The sequence below is a fragment of the Urocitellus parryii genome, chromosome 1 (genome assembly GCF_045843805.1).
Source record: "Urocitellus parryii isolate mUroPar1 chromosome 1, mUroPar1.hap1, whole genome shotgun sequence".
Taxonomy (NCBI): Eukaryota; Metazoa; Chordata; class Mammalia; order Rodentia; family Sciuridae; genus Urocitellus; species Urocitellus parryii.
Window position 1 is genome coordinate 20,599,588 of NC_135531.1, and position 22,252 is coordinate 20,621,839.

General features: G+C 34.3%; 1 protein-coding gene across 3 annotated transcripts in view; it reads left to right on the forward strand.

The window, feature by feature from the left end:
* The window catches only part of Nadk2 (NAD kinase 2, mitochondrial), a 46,493-nt gene that overhangs the window by 13,280 nt on the left and 10,961 nt on the right, over positions 1-22,252 (forward strand). For 2 of the 3 annotated variants that reach the window (XM_077800143.1, XM_026401791.2), the window contains exons 2-8: positions 72-160; positions 1,048-1,136; positions 2,551-2,632; positions 8,283-8,366; positions 9,968-10,104; positions 14,885-14,963; positions 20,094-20,189. In XM_077800143.1, coding sequence (XP_077656269.1) covers positions 72-160; positions 1,048-1,136; positions 2,551-2,632; positions 8,283-8,366; positions 9,968-10,104; positions 14,885-14,963; positions 20,094-20,189 — 656 coding nt within the window. Of the gene's footprint in view, positions 1-71; positions 161-1,047; positions 1,137-2,550; positions 2,633-8,282; positions 8,367-9,967; positions 10,105-14,884; positions 14,964-18,749; positions 18,816-20,093; positions 20,190-22,252 lie in introns of all 3 variants that reach the window. The other variant, XM_026401790.2, reaches the window with a different exon arrangement.

Below are 22,252 nucleotides of genomic sequence, written 5' to 3' on the forward strand. Positions count from 1 at the left end.
TTTAAAAGATATAATATTATAACATCATATATAATAAATAGTAAAACAACATTTCTTATATTTTGATACAGCTTGCATTGAAAGGCTCTAGCTACAGTGGACTACTTGAACGACATCATATTCACACCAAAAATGTAGAACATATTATAGATAGTTTACGGTAAGTCTGTGGGATGGGGTCATGGGTGGGCTTTTATGTTTAAGACTTGGAATTTTTTATTTTGTACTAGTAGCTAATCCTTAAATTTTTAGTAAAAATTGTCATGATAAAATAATTTTTTAGAATATTATGTTGAGATTAATGGACCTGATTTTATAGCTTTCTGAAAGGAAATTTTTATTGTACTCTGAAAATTTCATAGGTATTTTCAGTTATTTGGTCTGCCACAGAAGTGCCTTTAATGCAAAGAGTTAATTCAGTATACAGCAGGCTACAATTGTATATATATATAATGTTTTATTTCTTAAAGAAGAATTGTAGATTATATGGTATTTATTATAATATTATTTTGAGTGTTTGAAAATTATTAAGAAAGAAGTTAACCTGGGACTAATGTAGTCATTAAATGTTTATGTGTGTACTAGAGAATCAGTATGAGAACATGAAAATTGCAAAGTATTTTATTCTCTGTTTTAGTGTCTGCCACTCAGTGAAATGTGTTGAATTTCAAATAACAGCTATTAGATTTTATAAAAAATTGTCTAGTTTTAGTCTTTTGAACCACTTTTTATCAATACATTTTAGTCTCAGAAGGAGTAGAGAAAATGAGATGAAATTCTGATTGATCAGTACTGTTGTTAGTTATAAAGAATGTTTTTAAAGCACTTTGGAGACTCTGGTGATACCTTTTAGTTTATTCATTTGCCTCCTGACTTATCATAGTTAATTGGCTATTGTTATTAATTGAAAATAAATTGTATAAAGCTACACATGGATTTGCTTATGCAACATAAAATTATTTTATGTCTCTTTTGCCTCTCAGAAAACCTACCCATATTATATGTTATCAATGAAAATTTTATAAAACCTTTACTTTTTTATCTTAGGAAAGAAGGAATTGAGGTTCGTCTGGTAAAGAGGAGAGAATATGATGAAGAGACTGTTCGGTGGGCAGATGCAGTCATAGCTGCAGGAGGTAACTGTCTTATAGAAATAAAGATGTTGGATTGTGAAACGTTCTTTAATACATGTTATTTCCAAATATGTTTGCATATAGCTATTTTCAAGACTTTGGAGTCCTACCGGAAGACAAATTTTTTTTTTTTTTTTGAGAGAGAGAGAGAGATTTTTTTTTTTTAAAAAAGAGAGTGAGAGAGGGAGATAGAGAGAATTTTAATATTTATTATTTTTTGTAGTTCTCGGCGGACATAACATCTCTGTTTCTATGTGGTGCTGAGGATCGAACCCGGGCCGCACGCATGCCAGGCGAGCGCGCTACCGCTTGAGCCACATCCCCAGCCCGAGAGAGAATTTTTTAATATTTATTTTTTAGTTTCGGTGGACACAACATCTTTATTTTATTTTTATGTGGTGCTGAAGATCGAACCCAGCGCCCCGCGTATGCTAGGCGAGTGCGCTACAGCTTGAGCCATATCCCCAGTCTCCCCCCCACCCCTTTTTTTAAGGATAAGTTTTGAAACAGGCAAGTTTTATTTATTCATTTCTTTATTTTTGTGGTACTGGGGAATGAACCCAGGAATGCTCTACCACTAAGATATCCCTAGCCCTCTTTATTTCTTACTTTTGAGACAGAGTTTTGCTAAGTTGATGAGGCTGTTCTTGAAGTTGCAATCTTCCTGCCTCCTCAAGTGTCCAGAGTTGCTGAGATTATAGGTGTGTGCCACCATGCCTGAAGAAACATCTCTGTTTTATATAATATTCCATATTTATAATTAATGATCTTACGGTGAGGTTTCACATATGTATTTCTGTGTGTATGTTTAAAGTGTGCTTTTAACTTTAAATATAGTTCAGAGGATTAGTTTTAATTGTATTTTGGTTTATGCTAGTCTTTAAAAAAAGAAAAAATGAAGTTGATAGTGTAGTGAAATTAGATAAATTCTGTCTCTTTTTGGCTCCAGTATACTTACACTAATTTTTTTTCCCTGAACTGTATTATTGTTACTGACCATCCATACTAAACCTTTACATTGACAATAGTTGTTAGAAGACTCTAAAGTTGGACACTTCATGTGTTCTCACTAAAATAATTTGTGAATTTGGACTGGTGTTATAGGAGGAGGAAAGATAAATTTTGGGATTGGAGCAGTGGTTCCCAGCTGGGTAGACAGGTTGCTAAACATTCTGTATGCACAGGACAACCCAGCAGCAAAGAATTTTTCTGCTTACCATGTCAGTTTTGCCACCTTTGAAATTCAGAATTAGAGTGGTGGGGATGATAACATAGGTGGAGGAGGTAGAAAGGAAGAGGGCGAGGCTCTGGCAGTCAACATGGTAGGATGTGATTGTTAAAACAAAGGTGGTCGTTTTGAAAATGATGTAAAAAAACAGGTTGTAAAACATAGGTCTGGTTATGTCTTTTGTCACAGGTGATGGCACAATGCTTCTGGCAGCAAGTAAAGTCTTGGATAGACTGAAACCAGTTATAGGGGTAAACACTGATCCAGAACGGTAAGGAAGAACAGGTTCTTTTTGCATTTTGTTTGTGAGTTTTTTTTTTTCTTTTCAAGTTATATGTACAAATAATTCTATGCTTTTTAATATAGTATGTATGAGAAATCTTAAAATTTGCAAACTATTTTTTATTTACTGTAGTCATACTGTTAGGCTCTGTTAGAGGAATTTTACTGTGGTACATGATATTTAAATAGAAGCATCAGCATTTCTGGCTACCATGAACATTAGAATCATGTTCCAAAAACAGTGATAAAAATTTGCCATGTAGAATGATTCACCGTCTTTACTAGGGTTGTCTGTTATGTGCATTTTCAAGGACAGATCTAATTATTGCTCAGACAGAGAAATACATATGCATCTCTCTGGTGTTGGTGTTAATTGTGTTATGGGATGGACTAATCCTCATATTTAGCTTTTTAGGTTGTTTGAGAGTAGGATCTGTGGTAGAATAGACCTGAACTCTTGAACAAATGTATGTTGGGACTTTTGATATGTGCTGAAGAGGGATAAGTTAATAATATTCCATCTTCTGTCCTTCCTAATTATTACATTCCTAATTATGCTGATGGTTCTGATTTACTTCAAGAGTAGACCTATCCAAACACTATTGTGTTTATTTTCTTTTCTTTTCTAGCTTCACTGGTATTTAACCTTATTTTATTCCAGTCATTCACAGCCATTACCATACCTGGACTTCATGATCATTTGGAATTTTCCCTTCTTTACAATCCACTCTGAACATAGTCTCCTACCTTAACAGCAGTTTTATTCCCTTATCCCAGTAAATCCGCCCTTTGAACGAGTGCTTAGCCTCCCTTTTTTTCTTCATTTAATTCTTCACTTTATTTACTTTCTTGACAATTTCTTAAATATTTTTATTCATTCCTACATCAGTCTGTTATATTCTTTCTACTACTATAATAGAGTTGGAAAGATATCTGGGGAAAGAGATCATAGAAACGTGGGCACTTCCAAGTTGAAGTCTTCAGGGCTTAGAACAGGATCCTTAGAGTTGACTGTACAGGCAGCCCTGGTCATCTCTCTTTCCCATTTCCTGTGGTGGCTACTTTAAGATTGGCTCCTAAGCTTTTCAATACTGCTCTTATCCCCTCCCTCCCTTCCTTCCTTCCTTCCTCCCTCCCTCCCTCCCTCCCTCCCTCCCTCCCTCCCTCCCTTCCTTCCTCCCTTCCCTCCCTCCCTCCCTCCCTCCCTCCCTCCCTCCCTCCCTCCTTCCTTCCCTCCCTCCCTCCTTCCTTCCCTCCCTCCCTCCTTCCCTCCTTCCCTCTTTTCTCACACAAGAAATGAAACTTCCTAATTTTTCTCAGGGGGAAAAAATCTTGTTCTATGATTTGTTCCTTTTTCCCTCTCTTCTTTTGCATCTACTTTCTCTTAGCCTTAAATCTCTTAGCCAGACTTCTGTTTATACAAGAAAATTTCGCTGTTGTTTATTATCCCATCTCCTTCCCTTTAGCCCCTAGCTTTTTATCTCTGCTTCCTCACTGCCCAATTATTTCTAAACCTTTGCGTTTTTTTTTTTTTTTCTTTCTGAATTTTCCCCTGACTAGTTCATTGATGATGCGTTTGCCTTACATCTCAGTGGCTTCCTAGTTACTGGGTTTACTGGACATTTTAGTCCTTTAGATTCCTGGAAAGTTTGTAGTGTTGACTGTTCATTTGCTGCATGTGTACTTCATTGGTGTTTATGATGTGCTTTCTTCTCTATGACTACTTCTTTGTGTCTTTTGAAGGATTTTACTTTTTGTTCACTGCTTAATTACTGTTATGCTCTGGGCCATTTTTTTTACTCCTTCATTCTCTATACCATCTTCTTTCTTCCATTCTCATCTTTAGTCTCTTCTTGCTTCAGCTAGCAATGATATTATGTGACTTCTGTACTCAGAGTATTATGGTGATCTTCCTTCTAACTCAGAATAGAATTTAATTCTTTGGTGAGGCTGGCTTGGCCAACTCATTCTGCTTTTCCTAGGAAGCTTCTAATTTTATTCTGAAAGTGCTGTATCCCAGGAAATTGTCAGTCCCAGGCAAACTGGGGGACAGTTGATCACAGTGACTTACAAAGCTCTACATTATCTGGCTCCTTTCTGTACTCTTTCTCTTCTATTATTTTTCCCTTTTTTTCATGATATTCTAGCACTGTGGGCTTTGATTGGATGTATTGAAAATGCAGCATATCAGGGATGGGGTTGTAGCTCAGTGGTAGAGTGCTTGCTTAGCACACATGAGGCACTGGGTTTCGATCCTCAGCACCACATAAAAATAAATAAATAAAATAAAGGTATTGGATCCATCTATAACTAAAAAAAAAAAAAAAGAAATTAAAACAAAAACAAAAGAAAATGCAGCCTATCTACAAATGTTCTCTCCTTTTCTCTTTGGCATGCTTGATGAATGGAATCATCACATATGCCAGAGTCACATATGTGACTACTTCTCCTTCACTGTATCATCAAATTGATTCTAAGTTTAAGGAATCTTATTCTTGAGTCCATGGCTGGTTGTCCTAGGGCTGCCACTAAGCATAGCTTAAATATTCTAATAACTCTCAATCTCTTACCTTCCAACCCATCTTTTACACTTTGCCATCTTCTGAAATGTAAATCTGATTATATCCATTTCTTCTGTGTTAGCTCTTTGTTGCTGTGACAAAATTACCTGACAGAGCAAGAGGAAGAAAGTTTATTTGGGTTCACAGTTTCAGAGGTTCAGTCCATGGTTGGCCAATTCCATTGCTTTGGTCCTGAGGTGAGGCAGAACATCACACGGAAGCAGAGAGAGGTATCAGGGACAAAATATGAATTCCAAAAACCTGCCCCCAGTGATCTGCTGCTTCTGGCCATGACCTACCTGCCTACAGTTACTACCCGGTTAGTTCATTCAAATTATTAATCCATCAAATGGATTCATCTATTGATTAAGTTATAGCTTTCATTTCACCTTCATTAACACAGGAGCATTAATACAGGGACACCTCATATTCAAACCTTAATGAAAAGATTTAATTAAAAAATTTTTAGGATTTTCCTGTTGCCTTTAAGAGACATTGCAAATTCCTTAGTTAATATGTATGATCTTTCAACGTCTGTTACTTATCTGCTTTTCTAGTTTCATCTATCCTCATATACTCACAGGCATTCTATTCTTCAGCTACAAAGTTATATACACATATTGAACCCCTTCTGGGAACAGCCTAGGATTCTTCCTAAAGGCTTAGGACAAAATCTAACTGTATGAATATCTGCTAATACCATGTATGGAGGCTCTGAGCTGCTCTTACTCTGGTGAGAAGCTTTGTTGATACATAAAATAGTACATGATTTGAAAAGGTGAGACTTCTCCAGAATGCCTTTTTTTTTTTTTTTTTTTTTTTGGTACCAGGGATTGAACCCAGCAGTGCTTAACCACTGAACCACATATCCAGGGACTTGCTAAGTTGCTTAGGGCTTCGCTGAATTGTTGAGGCAGCTTTGAATTTGTGATCCTCCTGCTTTCTGAGCTGCTGGGATTACAGACGTGTGCCACCACTGGTTGGAATGCTCATTTTATATGTGTGTGCTTTTATATGTACCTCTGCCAGCCTATCCTTAGCCATTCCTTTAAGACTGAGTATGCAAATTCATTTCTATAGTTTTTGTTTATTCAAGACCAGTTCCTCTCCTGAGTTCTAACTGGAGTCTGTATCCAGAGAGCATTCCCTTTATATTGTTTTCTGTTTATCTCTTCTGTTAGACTATACATTTAGGACCTTGTATTTTAATTTCTATCATTAGCATAATTTTTTGTGTAGGGCAATAAACATTTGAAAAATGACTGATTAATTAAATGGTCTTAAGGAGCAGGGTTAGGACTTCAATCTAGCTGTGTAAATATTCCCTGAGTGTAAATAATTGAGATCATTAGTCCAATAATTAACTTTTGATTGCCTTCAGGGTTGATATGAAATGTTACATAACAAATCACTTGCAAACCTAGTGGCCTTAAACGATTATTTATTATTTCTTGTGTTCCCTTTGTATCGGGAATTCAGGAGGAGGATGGCTGGGTAGTTTGGGGCTGGGGGTCTCTCCTGAGGTCATAGTCAGACATCAGCTTGGCTGCAGGCATCTGAAGGCTTCACTTGGTATGGAGTATCCATTTCCAAGATGGTTCACACACTTAGACTCATTCATATAAATTAGATGTGATTTCAGTCTGTCTTCTGTATTCTTTAACTACTCTACTGAGCTTGGTAAATAATGAACATTTGAATGATTAATATTGAAAATGAGTAGAGGACAAGCGGTAGCCAGCCTCTGGGTATTTATATTCTCTGTGTCCTCTCTCCCTCTGTTTTCAATCAGGGCTGGTCTATCGGACCAACAAAATATGGTTTGACAATGTGAGGATTACAAGGCCAGTCATAAATGGTATATTGCAACTTCTGTAATATTTTTTTGGATTGCTCATTCTGGGGTAAGTCAGTTATATGATGTGAGGTCACTCAAGCAGCCCTTTGGAGAGCCTCTCAAGGAGAGAAATTGAGGCCTCCTGCCAACAGCCAGCAGCAGTTTGCCAACATTGAGCAACCTGAAAGTGGATCTGATAGCTCATGTCAAGCCCTCAGAAACTTGCAGTCCTGATTGAGATGTGACTATAATCTCATGAGAGATCCTTCTCTCTACAGTGTTTCAGACTTGCTGTTGACCTCAGGTATTGTTCTATCAAATGATTGTTGAGACCTTTTATATACTTAACACTGTGTGAAGTATTACAGTGAATAAAAAATTTAAAAACTTAGACCCTGTCTTTTCTTAGCTTCAGTGTTGACCCTCTTAGATGAAGGAACTGACTAGTCACAACTTGGCAAAACCTTTTGTCTCCTCACTTTATGCTTATAAATTAATTTAAATTTGTTGTCACGAGTTTATTTTGTCAAGGCTGCCTTCAGTCATTCCTTCAAGATCAAAGCAGCATACAATTGATGATGTGTTGTCTTGCTGGACTTTATTGGGAGCCATATGGTCTCATTTTCCTGTAGCAACTTACAGGGAATCTTAACACTTTGAAATTTGCAATTTGTTTTCTTCTTCAATCTATGAATTTGTTGAAGTTCATCCTTATATTTTTTTTTAATAAATGAAAATTGACTTAAACTTTCTTAGTTCTCTTTTTATTTAAGAATATCTTAAATGACATTTAAAAAGGGATTATGGTTCAAAATGCTTTTGTATAAATAATTTGATTCCTCAGAATAACCTTTCATGGTTGATGGTTTTATCATGATTTTAGAAATAAGGATATTGATACTAAAGTGGGTTGTCCAAAGGTAATAGTTAAAAAATTTAAAGGTAAAATGCAAATATCACTAAACTATTAGATAACAGAGTAGTTAATAGTAGATTTGCTCTTATTTTTAGTTTCACCATAATGTGGGAACTTTATATTATGACATTAAAACTGATGTCAACTACTATTTCCATTCTTGTTGAAAGTACAGACAGTTCCATGGCAAAAAAATGAAGTATAGAGTAGAATTTTAAAATTTTTCTAATTGATTTTTGTAATTTAGTGATACTTTTTGAATTTTTTTCCTTCACCTTTTTTCTTCTCCCCTTTACACCACCCTAAAATCTCTTTTAATATAAAGGTCAGAGGGTCACTTATGTCTGCCTGTTCGATATACACATTCCTTCCCAGAAGCCTTACAGAAGTTCTATTGTGGTGAGTTCAGGTAGGAATTTTTTTACTATTGTTTTTATATTTAATAAGTATGTACTATTAGTAATGATGTTTTTTAAATGGAACAAGTCAGATATTTGGATTATTTCATAGTTATAGCAGTAGCCATAAAATGTAATATATCACTTGAGTCATGAACAGATCAGATTTACCTTCCCCTAGTCCACTTGGAATCCTGTAAAAGAACCTTGACAAATGTTACTTGGCCTTAAATACAAGTAAAATTTTTTCTTTTTCAGTGTGATAGAGACCTGTCTCTACTTTCTTAACCTTATAATATGTTTTTAGCAGTTTAATAGAAAAATGGTTAAAACTGTTAAAATTAAAGGTTCAAATTCTGAGATTTTGTATTTTTTATATTTATATTTTATCCAGTAATGAATGTAGGGTTGGATATTTAATCCAGCAGTGCTGAGATTCCTGGTATCTCTGTCTTACATATGATGTGTTTCTTGAGAAGCAGAGAGGGGATTTTAAAAAGTTTCTTTTTACTTCATGTGTTCATGAAAAGAGGATAGTGGATACAGAACCTGAGATAGGGTTAGCTGGTTATATATGAGATAGGGAAAGCCAAGTTGGACTACTTTTTTGTAGTTTGAAGAAACTTTTTTCCCTATATATTTACAAAATTGTTTTAACTTTTTAAAAAAAAGTTTTTATTTTGACACATAGTAATTATACATATTTATAGGATAGAATGTTACATTTTGATGGATGTATATAATGTATAATGATCAGATCAGGGTAATTGGCATATTCATCACCTCAGACATTTATTATTTCTTTGCATTGAGAACATTCGAAATCCTTTCTACTAGATATTTTGAAATATTCAGTTAATGTCAACTATAGTCATCCTTTTGTGTTATAGAACAAAAGTTATTCTTCCTACTCAACTGCACTCCAAAATCTTGACTTTTCTAGAATCACTTTATTATCATTGATTTCAGTTTCTAGGTCATTTCAGAAATTTGATACCTATAGAAATTACTATAACTCCCCAAGTGGGAATATACTTTTGTATGCTTACCCAGCAGAATCTGTCCTATTGGTTTTGAAATCAATTAAACACAATTCCTTTTCTCTTTACTTTTACCAAAAGCATCATATAAGACTTTAGTGTAATGTTACATTTGTTACTTTTTAATCTTTTTCCTTTTATTGCCTTAAAAATACCATCATTATGAAATTTTGGGGGAATATAATACAACCACCTTAACATGATACTTTTTTGATTTTAGAATACTTTTTTTTTTTTTGTATAATACTTTTTGCTGAGGAAAATATAAGACTATGTCTAGCTCAATTGTCCAGGACTTAATGGATTCCTGATAAAAGGGTTTCATTTTTGTTCAAATTACTTGGAAGACTTTGTATGAATATATTAGGTATTTCTATTATAACTGAAAAGAAAAATAAACATCCGAATCTGTCTTTGAACAGGAACCTGGATTTTAGGTGTTTCTGGTATAATTTATCATAGAATAGCCTGTTTTGAATATGCATTTTTACTTTTTAAATTTATTATTTTGTCTAATCCTTAGTGTAGTGTATTCTATTTTAGCCTAACTTTCTTTTCTTTACTCTTCTAAGGTGGTTATGGAGGCAGCGTATCAGGTTATACCTTGAAGGGACTGGCATAAACCCCATTCCTGTGGACCTTCATGAACAGCAACTAAGTCTGAATCAGCATAGCAGAGCCTTCAACATTGAAAGAGTTGATGATGAAAGTAGGTAGATTGGAATAAGAATCAGCGTTTAGGGCAATATTTAACTTCTGGTTCTTTTGACTTCTAATTCTGTGGGATATAATTTATAGTTAACTTAGTGCCCCTCACAATACTTAAGGAAGTACAGTGAAGTCCTTCTGCTGTAAAATTTATTGTAATTAAAATCCAGAGTAAGAAATATAGCATATTTCTAGAGAAAATGTTTTCTGGAACAGGTTTAAAAACTAGATCAGGGAAAGATTATGAAATACCTAAATGAATAGTTGATATTTAAGGGAAGATCTTTGGACTTACTCTTTGAAATGTCAAGAGAAAAGAAAAAGCAATGATATAAAATGAGATAATCTGGAGAAAATTTCATATTATACCTTAAGGTACATTTACCATAGTTACTGTTGTTAAATAAAACCTTTTTAGCTCAGCACAGGGGCTCAAGCCTGTAATCCCTGTATTTGGGAGGCTGAGACATGAGGATTACAAGTTCAAAGCCATCCCAGCAATTGGAGGCCCTAAGCAATTTAGCAAGACCCTGTTTCAAAATAACAAATAAAAAAAGGGGCTGGGGACATGGCTCAGTCATTAAGTGCCCCTGGGTTCAATTGCTGTACCTAAACAAAATAAAACCACACTTTTTGTTGGGAAAATTTGCATTCCAGCTTTAAGATTTGCATTTGAAGTATTTTAAGGAGAATATAAAGGGAAGGTAATTTGTACCTTTTCTGTATAAGGGTTAAGGTGAATTCTCAATTGTGAGCTAATTTATGGATTATTATTTAGCTAAATTTTTCTAGTTTTTCCAGAAATTGTAAGATTCTCCTGGTGCAGGAAGATCCCAAGAGAAATATTTGTAGACTGTATAAAAAGATACTTTTTTCCTCCAATGTTTCATTTTTCTTGGTAAACTTATCAGGAATCTATATTTTACGTTCTTGCTTTGTGTCTCTGCTCTGTCATGCTACCTGATGTTTATATCCTTTTTATTTTCTTTCAGAGCTTTTTCATGGTAGTTTATAGATTTATAGTCTAACAAGCTTGTAAAGTGTATAATTTTTGCTAGATGTACTGGTTCACTCCTGTAATCCCAGTGACTCTTTCTGAGGCAGGAGGATCCCAAGTTCCAGGCCAGCCTCAGCAATTTAGTGAGACTGTCTCAAAATGAAAAGATAAAAAGGACTGGGGATATAGCTTAGTGCTAAAACATCCCTGGGTTCAGTTGCCAGTAAGAGAAGGGAAAAAGTTATTTTTTTCCCCCAAATAAAACTCCACTTGATTTTTAAGAAAATTTTAAAGAAATTATATCCTTGTGAATTCTTGCTATTGTTGTTAAAAGCCATTAGTAACTATTAATATTTTAAAATCATAGATATTTTACTTTTCACTCACTGAAAGAAATTACTGCTCTATTCAAAAGATGGTGAATTGGCCCTTTTCATCAGTAGTCATTTAATTTAAAAAAATATGTACACTGATATACAGAGATTCACTACTTAGATACCCACCTCAGATTCAGTGGGTTTAGTTTATAAACTAAGTAGTTCATATATAGAAACAAGTACATATAAAATTATGTCCAGGATGTTCATATCTGATTAATGGGAGTTGTACAAAAAGAAGAGAAAAAATGTTCAAAATAAAAAAATAATACAGGAACTGGGTAATCCGAGCCAGTGGCTTGGGAAGCTGAGACAAGAGGATCGCAAGTTCAAGACCGTCCGTCGTTAGCAACTTAGTGAGACCCTGTCTTCAAAAAAATAAAAAGGACTGGGCATATAGCTCAGTGGTAAAGGGTCTCTGGGTTCAGTCCCTAATACCACCCCCTCAAAAAAAGAATTAAAATTTTTTTTTAAAAAGTACATGACAATGTACCCTATAAATTAATAATTTAGTAATTTTCTTATTTTCTAGGCTGGTTGTACTAATTAGAGAGGTGAATTGTTTTGATAAACAATACCTGATATATTTGTGGATTAATGCAATAAAGATTTATTTCTAGGTCATTGTATTTCTAGATCAAACACTGAGAGGTGTTTAGGCAATCCAGGCTCCTTCCAAATTCTGTTCCTGCCATATTCTAAGGCCTCTGAGTTTCTATTGTACCCTCTGTTTTTTTGTTGGGTGAAGAATCTAGGCAGGATGAAGGATCTTAAGAAAGTTTTAAGAGCCAGGCCTTTTCATCACTTTGCCCACATTCCATTGGCCATTATCTGCTCAGGGCTCCAACCCAGTGTGAGCTGATGTGGAAATAAAATCTGGCAGTATGAGAATGTGAGAGAATTACAGTGTGGTAGTCTCTGTCACAAGTTTAACATTTCTATAGTAAAAAATGGAGTTTAAAACTTCATAATTGATTCTCTTGGACTCATGTCCTATTGAAACAAGTTATAGGTGGACAGTTTTGTGATTAGGTAAAGTTTGGTAGTCACTTAGCATGAAAGAAAGTATAAGAATTAGATGATTAATGAAACATAAAGTAATTTTATTCTCTCCATCATTTGATTTGATAAAAGTTTTAAGATGACCACTCAGCAAGCACATACAGTAAAAATGTTAATATGGAGATGAAAATTAGGGAAAATAGGAATAGGGAAAGTCAAGATCACATTTAAAAACATATGGTTCCCAAAGTTCTATGATAGTTCAAATTTATTAGTTACTACTCACTTTTGAATACGTGTAGAAAATTTGTAGGGTTGGAAGTTTAAAACAAATTCTTTCAATTACCTTATTTAAAGAAAAATAATTTAAGTGGGGCAAGTGGCACAGACTTGTAGTCTCAGTGACTGGGGGGATGGGAGGGTAAGGCAGGAGGATCACAAGTTTGAGGCCTGCCACAGCAGTTTAGTGAGGCCATAAGCAATTTAGTGAGACCTTATCTGTCTCAAAAATTTAAAAAAAAAAAAAAAAAGGGACTGAGCATGTAGCTCAGAGGTATAGTGCCCCTGGGTTCAATCCCCAGTACCAAATAAACCAAAAACATTTAAACAATAAATTTTAGTGTTTTACATTTGTGAAACTTTCAGGAAGCCATGAATATATCTAGTAGCAAATTAAGATGGTTTCAAAAGTTAGCCTGTTTTACAGTCTTAAGTGCAGTCAGATTTAATTAAGCACAAAGTCTTTTTATATAGCTATTTGTGTCAAACTTTGTCTACTGTATTATGAGTTCAAACTGATGATTTAGGCAAATAGCAGGTGCTCAAAAGATTGTTTGTATTGTAATAACAATATTTTGTATTTGAAGAAATAGTTAAATAAGAAAAATATAATTAGTGTTCTCTTTAGTAAACATAAAAATATAAAATTAGGCTAGCCAGTCAGAGGAGAATAGATCAGTGACTGTTTTTGGTGACATTGGTGCTTTATTAGTGTATTCAGTATCTGTTGTGTATTAGTATCTGTTGTCTATTGCTGTGTAACAAATCATTGCAACATTTAGTATTTTAAATATTTATAATCTTATATAGATTGTGAGGGTCAAGAATCCAGGAGCATCTTGACTGGGTATTTTTGGTTTAGGGTCTCAAGATGGGATTAGGACTGGAGAATTTGCTTCCCAGTTTATCACCTGTTAGCATGTGGCTTCTGTTCCTTAGCACATTTGCATCTCCAGAGAGCTGCTTGTTGCACACCTTTCCCTAAACAAGTGAGCTGAGAGAGAGGGGCCAATGTAGAAGCCAGTGTCTTCTTTCCTAATCTGCCAACCTGCCATATTCTATTTGTCAGTTTGGACAACTCTGTTTTTTGATGTAGGAGAGTAGGTGTATTCACAAGGGTCTGAATACCAGGAGGCCTGAATCATTGGGGACCATCTTAGAGGCTGTCTACCACAAAGGGATTGACTTTTAAGTATGGACTTAGGAAAAATGGTAGAAGAGACAGAAAAGTGAACTTGCCACATGGTACTTGTCTGTTATGTGATACTGAGTGCAATAAATCTGCTACTTGTGATATTGAGAAGATAAGATTGGCATTTCTATTTGGAAACTGATGAAGTTAAGGGGAGACTCTTGAAGGTAATAATCTCAAGTTTGATCCAAAAAAACCACTAAAAATCTTTTGGAGTTTTCCGGGATGGAGTGATGCTTAAATAATTATCAAGGAAAATGACTTAAACCAAGCACACAGCCATATAGATTTAAAAAATAAAAGATGACATGTTTTAGGAGTCCTGAAGGGAGATTTTGTAGTGTTTCTATGATGCTTTTGTAGCTAAAAACCTTTTTTGAGGCTTTATTTGAAAACAAAATAACTGATTTTATTCTTCCATTTCTAGTTTGGTTTCTAACATGAACCATGCATGTAATTTGATCCCTAAATCCAAGATGGCATTTCTTTAGGTGTACTTTGTCAGTTTTTAAAAATATATATATTTGCCTTTTTTACATACCTTTATTTTATTTATACATACTAAGCAAGTGCTGTGCCACTGAGCTATAACCACAGCCCTACTTGGTCAGTTTTACCTCTGAAACTTGCAAGATATAAAGCTGTGACAAGGACTGTGAATTGAATTAATGTATTTTATTACTCTGGAAAAATTATTTCAAGAATAAATGAGGTTTAATCTGGAGAGACAGAAGCTTCATTTGTTTGGTATAAGGTTAGATGATTTTAAGGTTTATATTTTGTATACTTTAAGATATTTACTTTATATGTTAACTGTAATAGGTAATATGATTTTGTTAAAACTGAAATTTTTAATGTTTCACAAATTTTTATTATAATACTTCTAAAATTCAAGGAGCTCTCTTGGTAATTTTTTTCCTTCCTATTACTGCAGGGTCGGAGACTTCAGGACCCCAACTTTTGCCAGTGAGAGCTCTAAATGAAGTCTTTATTGGGGAGAGTCTATCATCCAGGTATTTTTAAACCTATGATCTTGATTATATAATTTAATATGTTCGTACTTTTTGGATATTAATGTCCAAAAGTTGACTAAGATTTGTGAATAATTAATACTGTATAAGTAGTAGAAATTATTTAATGAAATTTTTCCCCAAACCATCATACCTGTTGATACATATTAAGGGAAAAGAAAGGTTCATGACCAGAAAAATTTGTGAAACCCTACATTAAACAGTATCAGGTTTCTTTAATACTTCCCAGTATCTTTATTATATTAAGTGCTTTGTAAATATTTAATGAGGGATGTAGTAAGTGTATATTTGCAATTGATATAATATTCTATATTATAGATAGTCCATATTAAATTTTTCCACTAGAGCTGAGTGCAATGGCATATGCCAATAGTCCCAGCTACTTGGAAGACTGAGTTAGGAGGATTGCTTGAATTTAGGAGTTTGAAGCCAACCTGGGTCATATAGCAAGACCTTTCTCAAATAATAGAGAATTTCTCCATTAATTGGTCTTAGTGTCTTAAAGTTGATTTGTTTGCTTGCTTGGTTTTATCCAATATCCAATTAAGAATCACACATTGCATCTGCTCATTTGTAGTCCTTTAAAATTAAGAATAGCTCCTTAGCCCCACCTGTTTTGTCATTTATGATATTAATAATTTAGAGTAGTCTAAGCCAGCTGGTTTGCAGAATTACCATTTTTTCTTTTTTATTTGTATAATTTTGTTTTCACTTCATGATAAGATTCAGATAAGGCATTATTGACAAGAATGCTACCTAGGTGGTAATGTGTTCTTTTTAATGTAACACATTTGAAGAAAATTATATTGATAGTTTGCTTTAGTCAGCTTTTTCACTGCTGTAACTAAAAGACCCAAACAGGACAATTGTAGAGGAGGAAAAGTTATTTGAGGGCTCACAGGTTAAGAGGTCTCAGTCAATATACAGCTGGCTCCATTCCTTGGGGCTCAAGGTGAGGCTAAACATCCTGGCAGCAGAGTGTGTGGTAGAGCAAAGCAGCTCACATGATGATCAGAAAGTAGAGAGAGACTCCACTCGCCAGATTCAAAAACATACCCCAAAGGCACACCCCCAGTGACCCGCCTTTCAAGTTTTTCAAATCTTTTTTCTCTGCTTTCTTCTCCTGATTATCACAATAAATTTGGCTATAATCTGCCAGCAATATCCATGCCACCACCTGAATGCTATGCTGTCTAGAAAGTTCTTCCACCACAGTAAGGAGTCCTTTGCTTTAAAAATCAGCCTTACATATGGTCTCAGGACATGGGCAAAATGCAGGCAACTTTTCAGCCAGAGCATAACATGAATGGCTTCTACTCCAAATTCCAATAGAGTCCTCCTCTGATTCCTCTTGAGCCCTGTCTTTACTGTCCTTGGTCCTGTAGGTATTCTGGTCTTCTGAGTACCCACCAGAAGTAGAAATTAAGCTCTGCTTACAAGAGTCTAAACCATTTCCAGCTTGTACTACTAAGCATCTCAAAATTTCCTCCCACCAATTCTAAGAGCTCCAAAAGCTTCTGAACCACATGGTCAGGTTAATTACAGCAACAACTCCACTCCTGGTACCAGTTTCTGTTTTAGTCAGCTTTTCCACTTCTGTGACTTAAAAGAACAACTGTAGAAGAGGAAGAGTTTATTTGAGGGCTTATGGGTTTCAGAAGTCCCAATCTATAGACTGCTGGCTCCTTTCCTTGGGGGCTTGAGATGAGGCAGAACAACATGGTAGAAGAGTGTGGTGGAGGAAGGCAGCTCACATGATGATCAGGAAGCAGAGGGACTTCACTCCTCAGATATAAAATGCATACCCCAAATACAAGCCTCCAAAGACCGACCTCTAGCTATACCCGAACGGTCTTCAGTTACCACCCAGTTAATCCTATCAGGGGGATTAATTTGCTGATTGGGTTAAAGTTCTAATAGCCCAATCATTTCTTCTCTAAGCCTTTTTGGCTTTTGGGGAACACCATCCAAATCATAATACAGTTCAAAATCATAACCATTAGTAAGAAAAATTAAAGTTAATATGGTTCCTCAGTAGTATAAAAATAGAGTATGTACATTCCTAACAATAAAATTTCTTGTATGGGACCTAAGTGTGATTTAGGCTTATTTGTCAATTTATTTTTTTTTACTATTTTTTTGCATGACATGTATTTATTAACCAGCTAAAAATTGACTTATATAATGTAAAGTTAATATAAATTTTGATAGTACTTTCGACCCTGACAGTATTTTAGACCCTATCATTTTTATAGATATCAGTAAGTTAGGGATAGAAGATTAGTATGTGTTTTATGTCCCACTTACTGCTACCAGAACCCTGTGACTATTTAGGGGCTGTGTAATTGATTCCATAACTTTCTAAATTCATGGAATTGTTAGTAATTCTTTTGTTTCAAGCCATCTACTTTTGTCAAAAGAGTTTAGTTACGACAAGAAAAATTTGTCTTAAAATATATCCACATTGTAGACAATAGTAAATAGCTTTATTATCAACTCAAGTTATAGTAAAAAGAATTAAGCTTATTTATTTATTTAATAAGGGAAAGGGATATAACCCAGTGGTAAAGTGCCCCAAGGTTCAATCTCTATACCAAAAACAAAACAACCTAAGTCAGCAGGATGATTTGAATAATCTTTTTGAATTGTTATTTTTTGTTGTATGTAATATCAAATTTATCCAACAAAAATATATCATGTACCTGTTATGTACAATGTGCTAGTCATTGGGGATACAATGTGCAAGTCATTGGTAGTATTTTAATTTTTTTGAGGGTGAAAAATATATAATTTTTAAAAGTCTTAAAAGTAAACCTTATTCTTCAAGGAAATAAACTTAAAAATATGCTAACATGTAAAAATGTATTTAACATAGTAAGGTCTATGCTATATATAAATTGTTTTCTTTGGTTATATATCAAGTTTGAATCAATATGAAGATGAATAGTAAGTATTATGTGATAAAAGAGAGGAGGAGAAAATGTAACCATAACTAGTGATATAATCTGGTTATTATTGCCAACACATAAGACAGCAACAACTTCAAGTGATATTGGAGAAAGTCCATTAAATTAAATAGATGACAAAGGTAAAATGTTTTGTGAATTTATGCTTTGTCTATGCAAGCCACTTGATGGCTTATTTTATTCTGTTTGTGTATTTAATGATTTATGGTTAACTGCTTCGAGCTTCAACTAGCATTGCTTTATTCTTTGTACTTAACTAAAAAATAACTTATAAAAGGAAAAACCTGGGACTAGATGATATACGTGGGGAGGCAGTGAAGTCCCAAGGATAATGTCTCTTTACTATCTTTACTAAGATAAGGGCAGCAGTGAGTTGGTTTCTGATACTATTGAACTTGGTTAAATATTGGGGGTATTAGAACTTACTTTTAAAGATTCTGTGATGTAAGAGCCATAGGGAAAAAATCAAGCTGTGTATTGTTTGTTATCTCATTAATGCTTACAAAAACCCTATGAGAAAGGTAGTCAAATTTATCAATGAAAAGAAATTAAAATTTGGGAGGTTAAAATAAATTGCCCAAGGTTATATCATTAGTTAGTGTTGGAATTTTTATGTAAGCCCATTATTTCAGATTCTAGACCCTATGTCGAGGCTTTACTATGTTCCAAAAACCTAAGTACTTCGCTTGGAAAATATGAAGTGCAGCAATATTATTCCTGCCTCATTTATAATGTTCTTAGATTTAAGAACATTTTAAAAGCCCAATCTCTTTTTTCTTTTCTCTTATTTGTTCTAACCTAGAATGTCTTATTCTTGGGCTGTAGCAGTGGACAATTTAAGAAGAAGTATACCCACTCTAAAGGGACTGTGAGTTTTATTGCTGCCTTAAAAAAATAATTTCCCCAAAACAAAAATTCTTTAAATTGACTAATCTCAATAAACCTGCATGTGAGAATGACACTAAATTTGCTCATTTTTTTTGACTCAGCATCTCTTATCCAACGTGCTTTTCTTTCTCTCCCCTTGTACTTCTCTTCTACCCCAACTTACTTCTAATTTCTTGTTTCTACTTGATTCTAGCATAGTAGCAACCATTTCTCTGGATTTGGCTTGTCTGTACATAATAGGATTCTAACATGAATTTTCTAGGAAGATGTAACAAAACTATGAAATAGGTTAAATGTGCATAGTAGGTGTGCTATTTTTTATAAGAAATGATAACTTCAGAGAACAAAATGAAAAGGTTGTATTATGTAAAACCACCACAAATGAAGAGATTGCAGGAGAAATTTGAAAGGGTTAGAGTAAGTGATAAATCATCCAGAGTGTTAGTGTTTGCAATCATGTCTAATCATTGTCTTTATTTTGAAAAGTTGTTATTGATTTAACATTTGTAATTGCTGAAAATAATTTAGTGTTGACACCATTATTTTAAGATAATTTACAAAATAGGCTTTTACACATTTTAGAAGTTCTTTGCATAATTTTAAATCATTTACGTATGCATGGAGTTAAAGAATAGTATCACTTTTGGTAGTGTCAGGAAACCCATTTGATTTCATATTTATACAGTGTTCTAAGAAATATAATCTTTTAGAAATTACAGTTGTAATTTTTTTCTTAGTTTTGTCTGCTAATAGAGAATTGGTTGAAATTTTTCTTTACAACTTTAACTGTTACCAATTTAAAAGGTGGTGTATTAGCATAGAACATAAGAAACAAGTTTAACAGAAGCCATTAGTAACTCAAAAAATTAGATATAGATTTAGATATATCAAGGATTAACCATCAAGAATGAAATTTACCTAAGAATGTTATTTTCTTTTTTGAATCCTGATATGAAGCTGTGTTAGATTTCATAAGAGCAGTAGCAGCAATGCTAGCTAAAAATGTATAGCCCCTGTTTGAAATAATAAAGATAGTAAGGAGAATATGAATCAGAAAGACATGCAGACATGCAATTTTTTTTCCTTATAACTTTTTTCACTTAAATTGGAACTAGTACCTGAGAGATGTGCCTACTAAGTAAGATGTCTTGGCTAAGTTGACTTACTTACTTAGAATTTATCAGTTCTGAAGAAGACTGTTTATTTCTTTATTGTGAATCATAAACTTAGCAAACAGTTTTATATTATCAATTCATAGGGCATCCTACTATGAAATTTCAGTTGATGATGGCCCGTGGGAAAAACAGAAGAGCTCAGGGCTCAATTTGTGTACTGGAACGGGATCCAAGGCCTGGTGAGTAGTTTGGGATGTTGCTTATCAAGATTTGTGAAACATTTTAAGTGATGTAACTTATTTGGCACCTCATAGTTGGGCATCTAAGGTCTCTGGTGCATAAGAGGTAGCTGGTATTATTGTGTAGGTTTGGCCCAGTTTCTGATTCACTCACCACCTGGGTCTAGTAGTCCTGCCTAGACTTCTTGGATTATGCCTGCAACTTGGATTGGTCATTATTGGGCCTACTGCACTAGGTTTACAAAGATATAAAAGGAAATGGGAAGCGGTTTGGGATATTAGATACTTTTTAAATGTTAAGAATATTTTAAATAGTAAATGAACACAAAGTATAATACAAAAAGAGGCTGGGAGCTGAATACCTGTAGACCCACTACTTAAGGAAGCTGAGGTAGGAAGATCTCAATCTCTTGAGCCCAGGAGATTGAGGCCAACCTGGGTAACAGAGACCCTGTTTCAAACCAAAGGAAACATGCAGATTCCACCCAAACATATTTGTGACTGTCTTCTTTCCCAAGAACATACTCATATTCTAAAATTATTTGCTAGGTAGAATGTTAATAGACATCAAATCCAACACATTTAAAACTGAACTTAGTTTTTCTTTCCATGTTCCCTGTGTTGCTTAATACCATCAGTATTCAACCATCTCTACGCTCCAGAGAAAAAACATCACTTCTCAAAACCTTGCTCTGGCCTTTCCGTCTTCCCATTCTTCATTCCCTTCTCTGTACAGCCTCGTCTCTAATCCAGCTCATTGCATATCCCAAATATTTGCTCATCTTTTTCAGTTCCCACTGCAGCTTCTTTTGTCCAGGCCTCCATCTTTTTAGTGGATGTCTTTTGTGTCTCATCTTTTATTCTTCTGATTGTCCTCTACACACTATTAACAGAGTAGTAACTTCTAAAGTGTAGATAGATTTGCCTCTGTGTGTTCTGCCTTAAAACTTTTCATTGACCGACCCCTGACTGTGTTCATATTACTTAGGTATCATGTAAAGGCTTATAAAATGTGGCCATGGGTACCTTACTGGCCTTATTCCTGCCCTTACCCCTACTCATCACTAGCTGCAGATACCACAGGCTATTTGCAATTCTCAGCACATATTTTGTTCTCTCTTGCCTTTTTGTTTTTACTCAATGCAAGTTTTTCCTACTTTGAATGTCTGAGCACTCTCAACTTTGCATCCACTAGCTAAAAAATCCAGTCTTCATTCTCCTTATGAAATCTTCATCAACACACAGTTCCTTTCATAAGCACAATGAATTAATCCCCCTTTTGTCCTTCCCTAGCACTTCTCTCATAGTGCTGTTATGGCATCTGTCACATTCTTAGTAATCTAATATGCTAATACCCAGCTAGTTTGAACAACTTTAGGGATTTGAGATGGTGACTACTGTTGTTTTCCTGTGTGTGTGTGTACATAGTGCCTAATATATATTTACTCAAATATTTTTTTTGAATAAATGACTATAAGCTCACAATAATAGTTAAACCAGTGTTATCAAAGTGATTTTAAGTTTGGATGGTTTAATTTAGAGTTTTATTGCCTACTTTTTCAATATCACTTTTAAAACTTTTTATTGTAGAAAATTTTCAATTGATGTAAGAGTAGACAAAGTAATGTAATGAATCCCCATGTATCCATTAGGCAGTTTAGTAATTATCAACTAATGCCCAATGTTGTTTCCTCTGTGTACTAGCCTGACCTATGTCTTCTGTCCCATGGTATTTTGAAGTAATTTTCAGATATTGTATAATTTCATTTATTATATCATTTGTCACATTAAGTAACTTTGTATCTTTTAAGGAAAAACTTAGTTGTTGCCAAATAAAATAATATTTTGGGAAAAATAAGTATTATTTTAAAAGATAGGTTAACATTTCATTTTCCTGAGGGCTAGTTGAGAGGAACATTTCTAAAATTTTTCCATAGTTATTTAAAGAAAAATTTAATCATCTAATATCCCATATAAAATTATTTTATGACTTTCTCATAGATTAAATTGGAAACATTGCAACTAACTACTTTCATTTGTCATAGCAGCAGTTTCTATTGAAC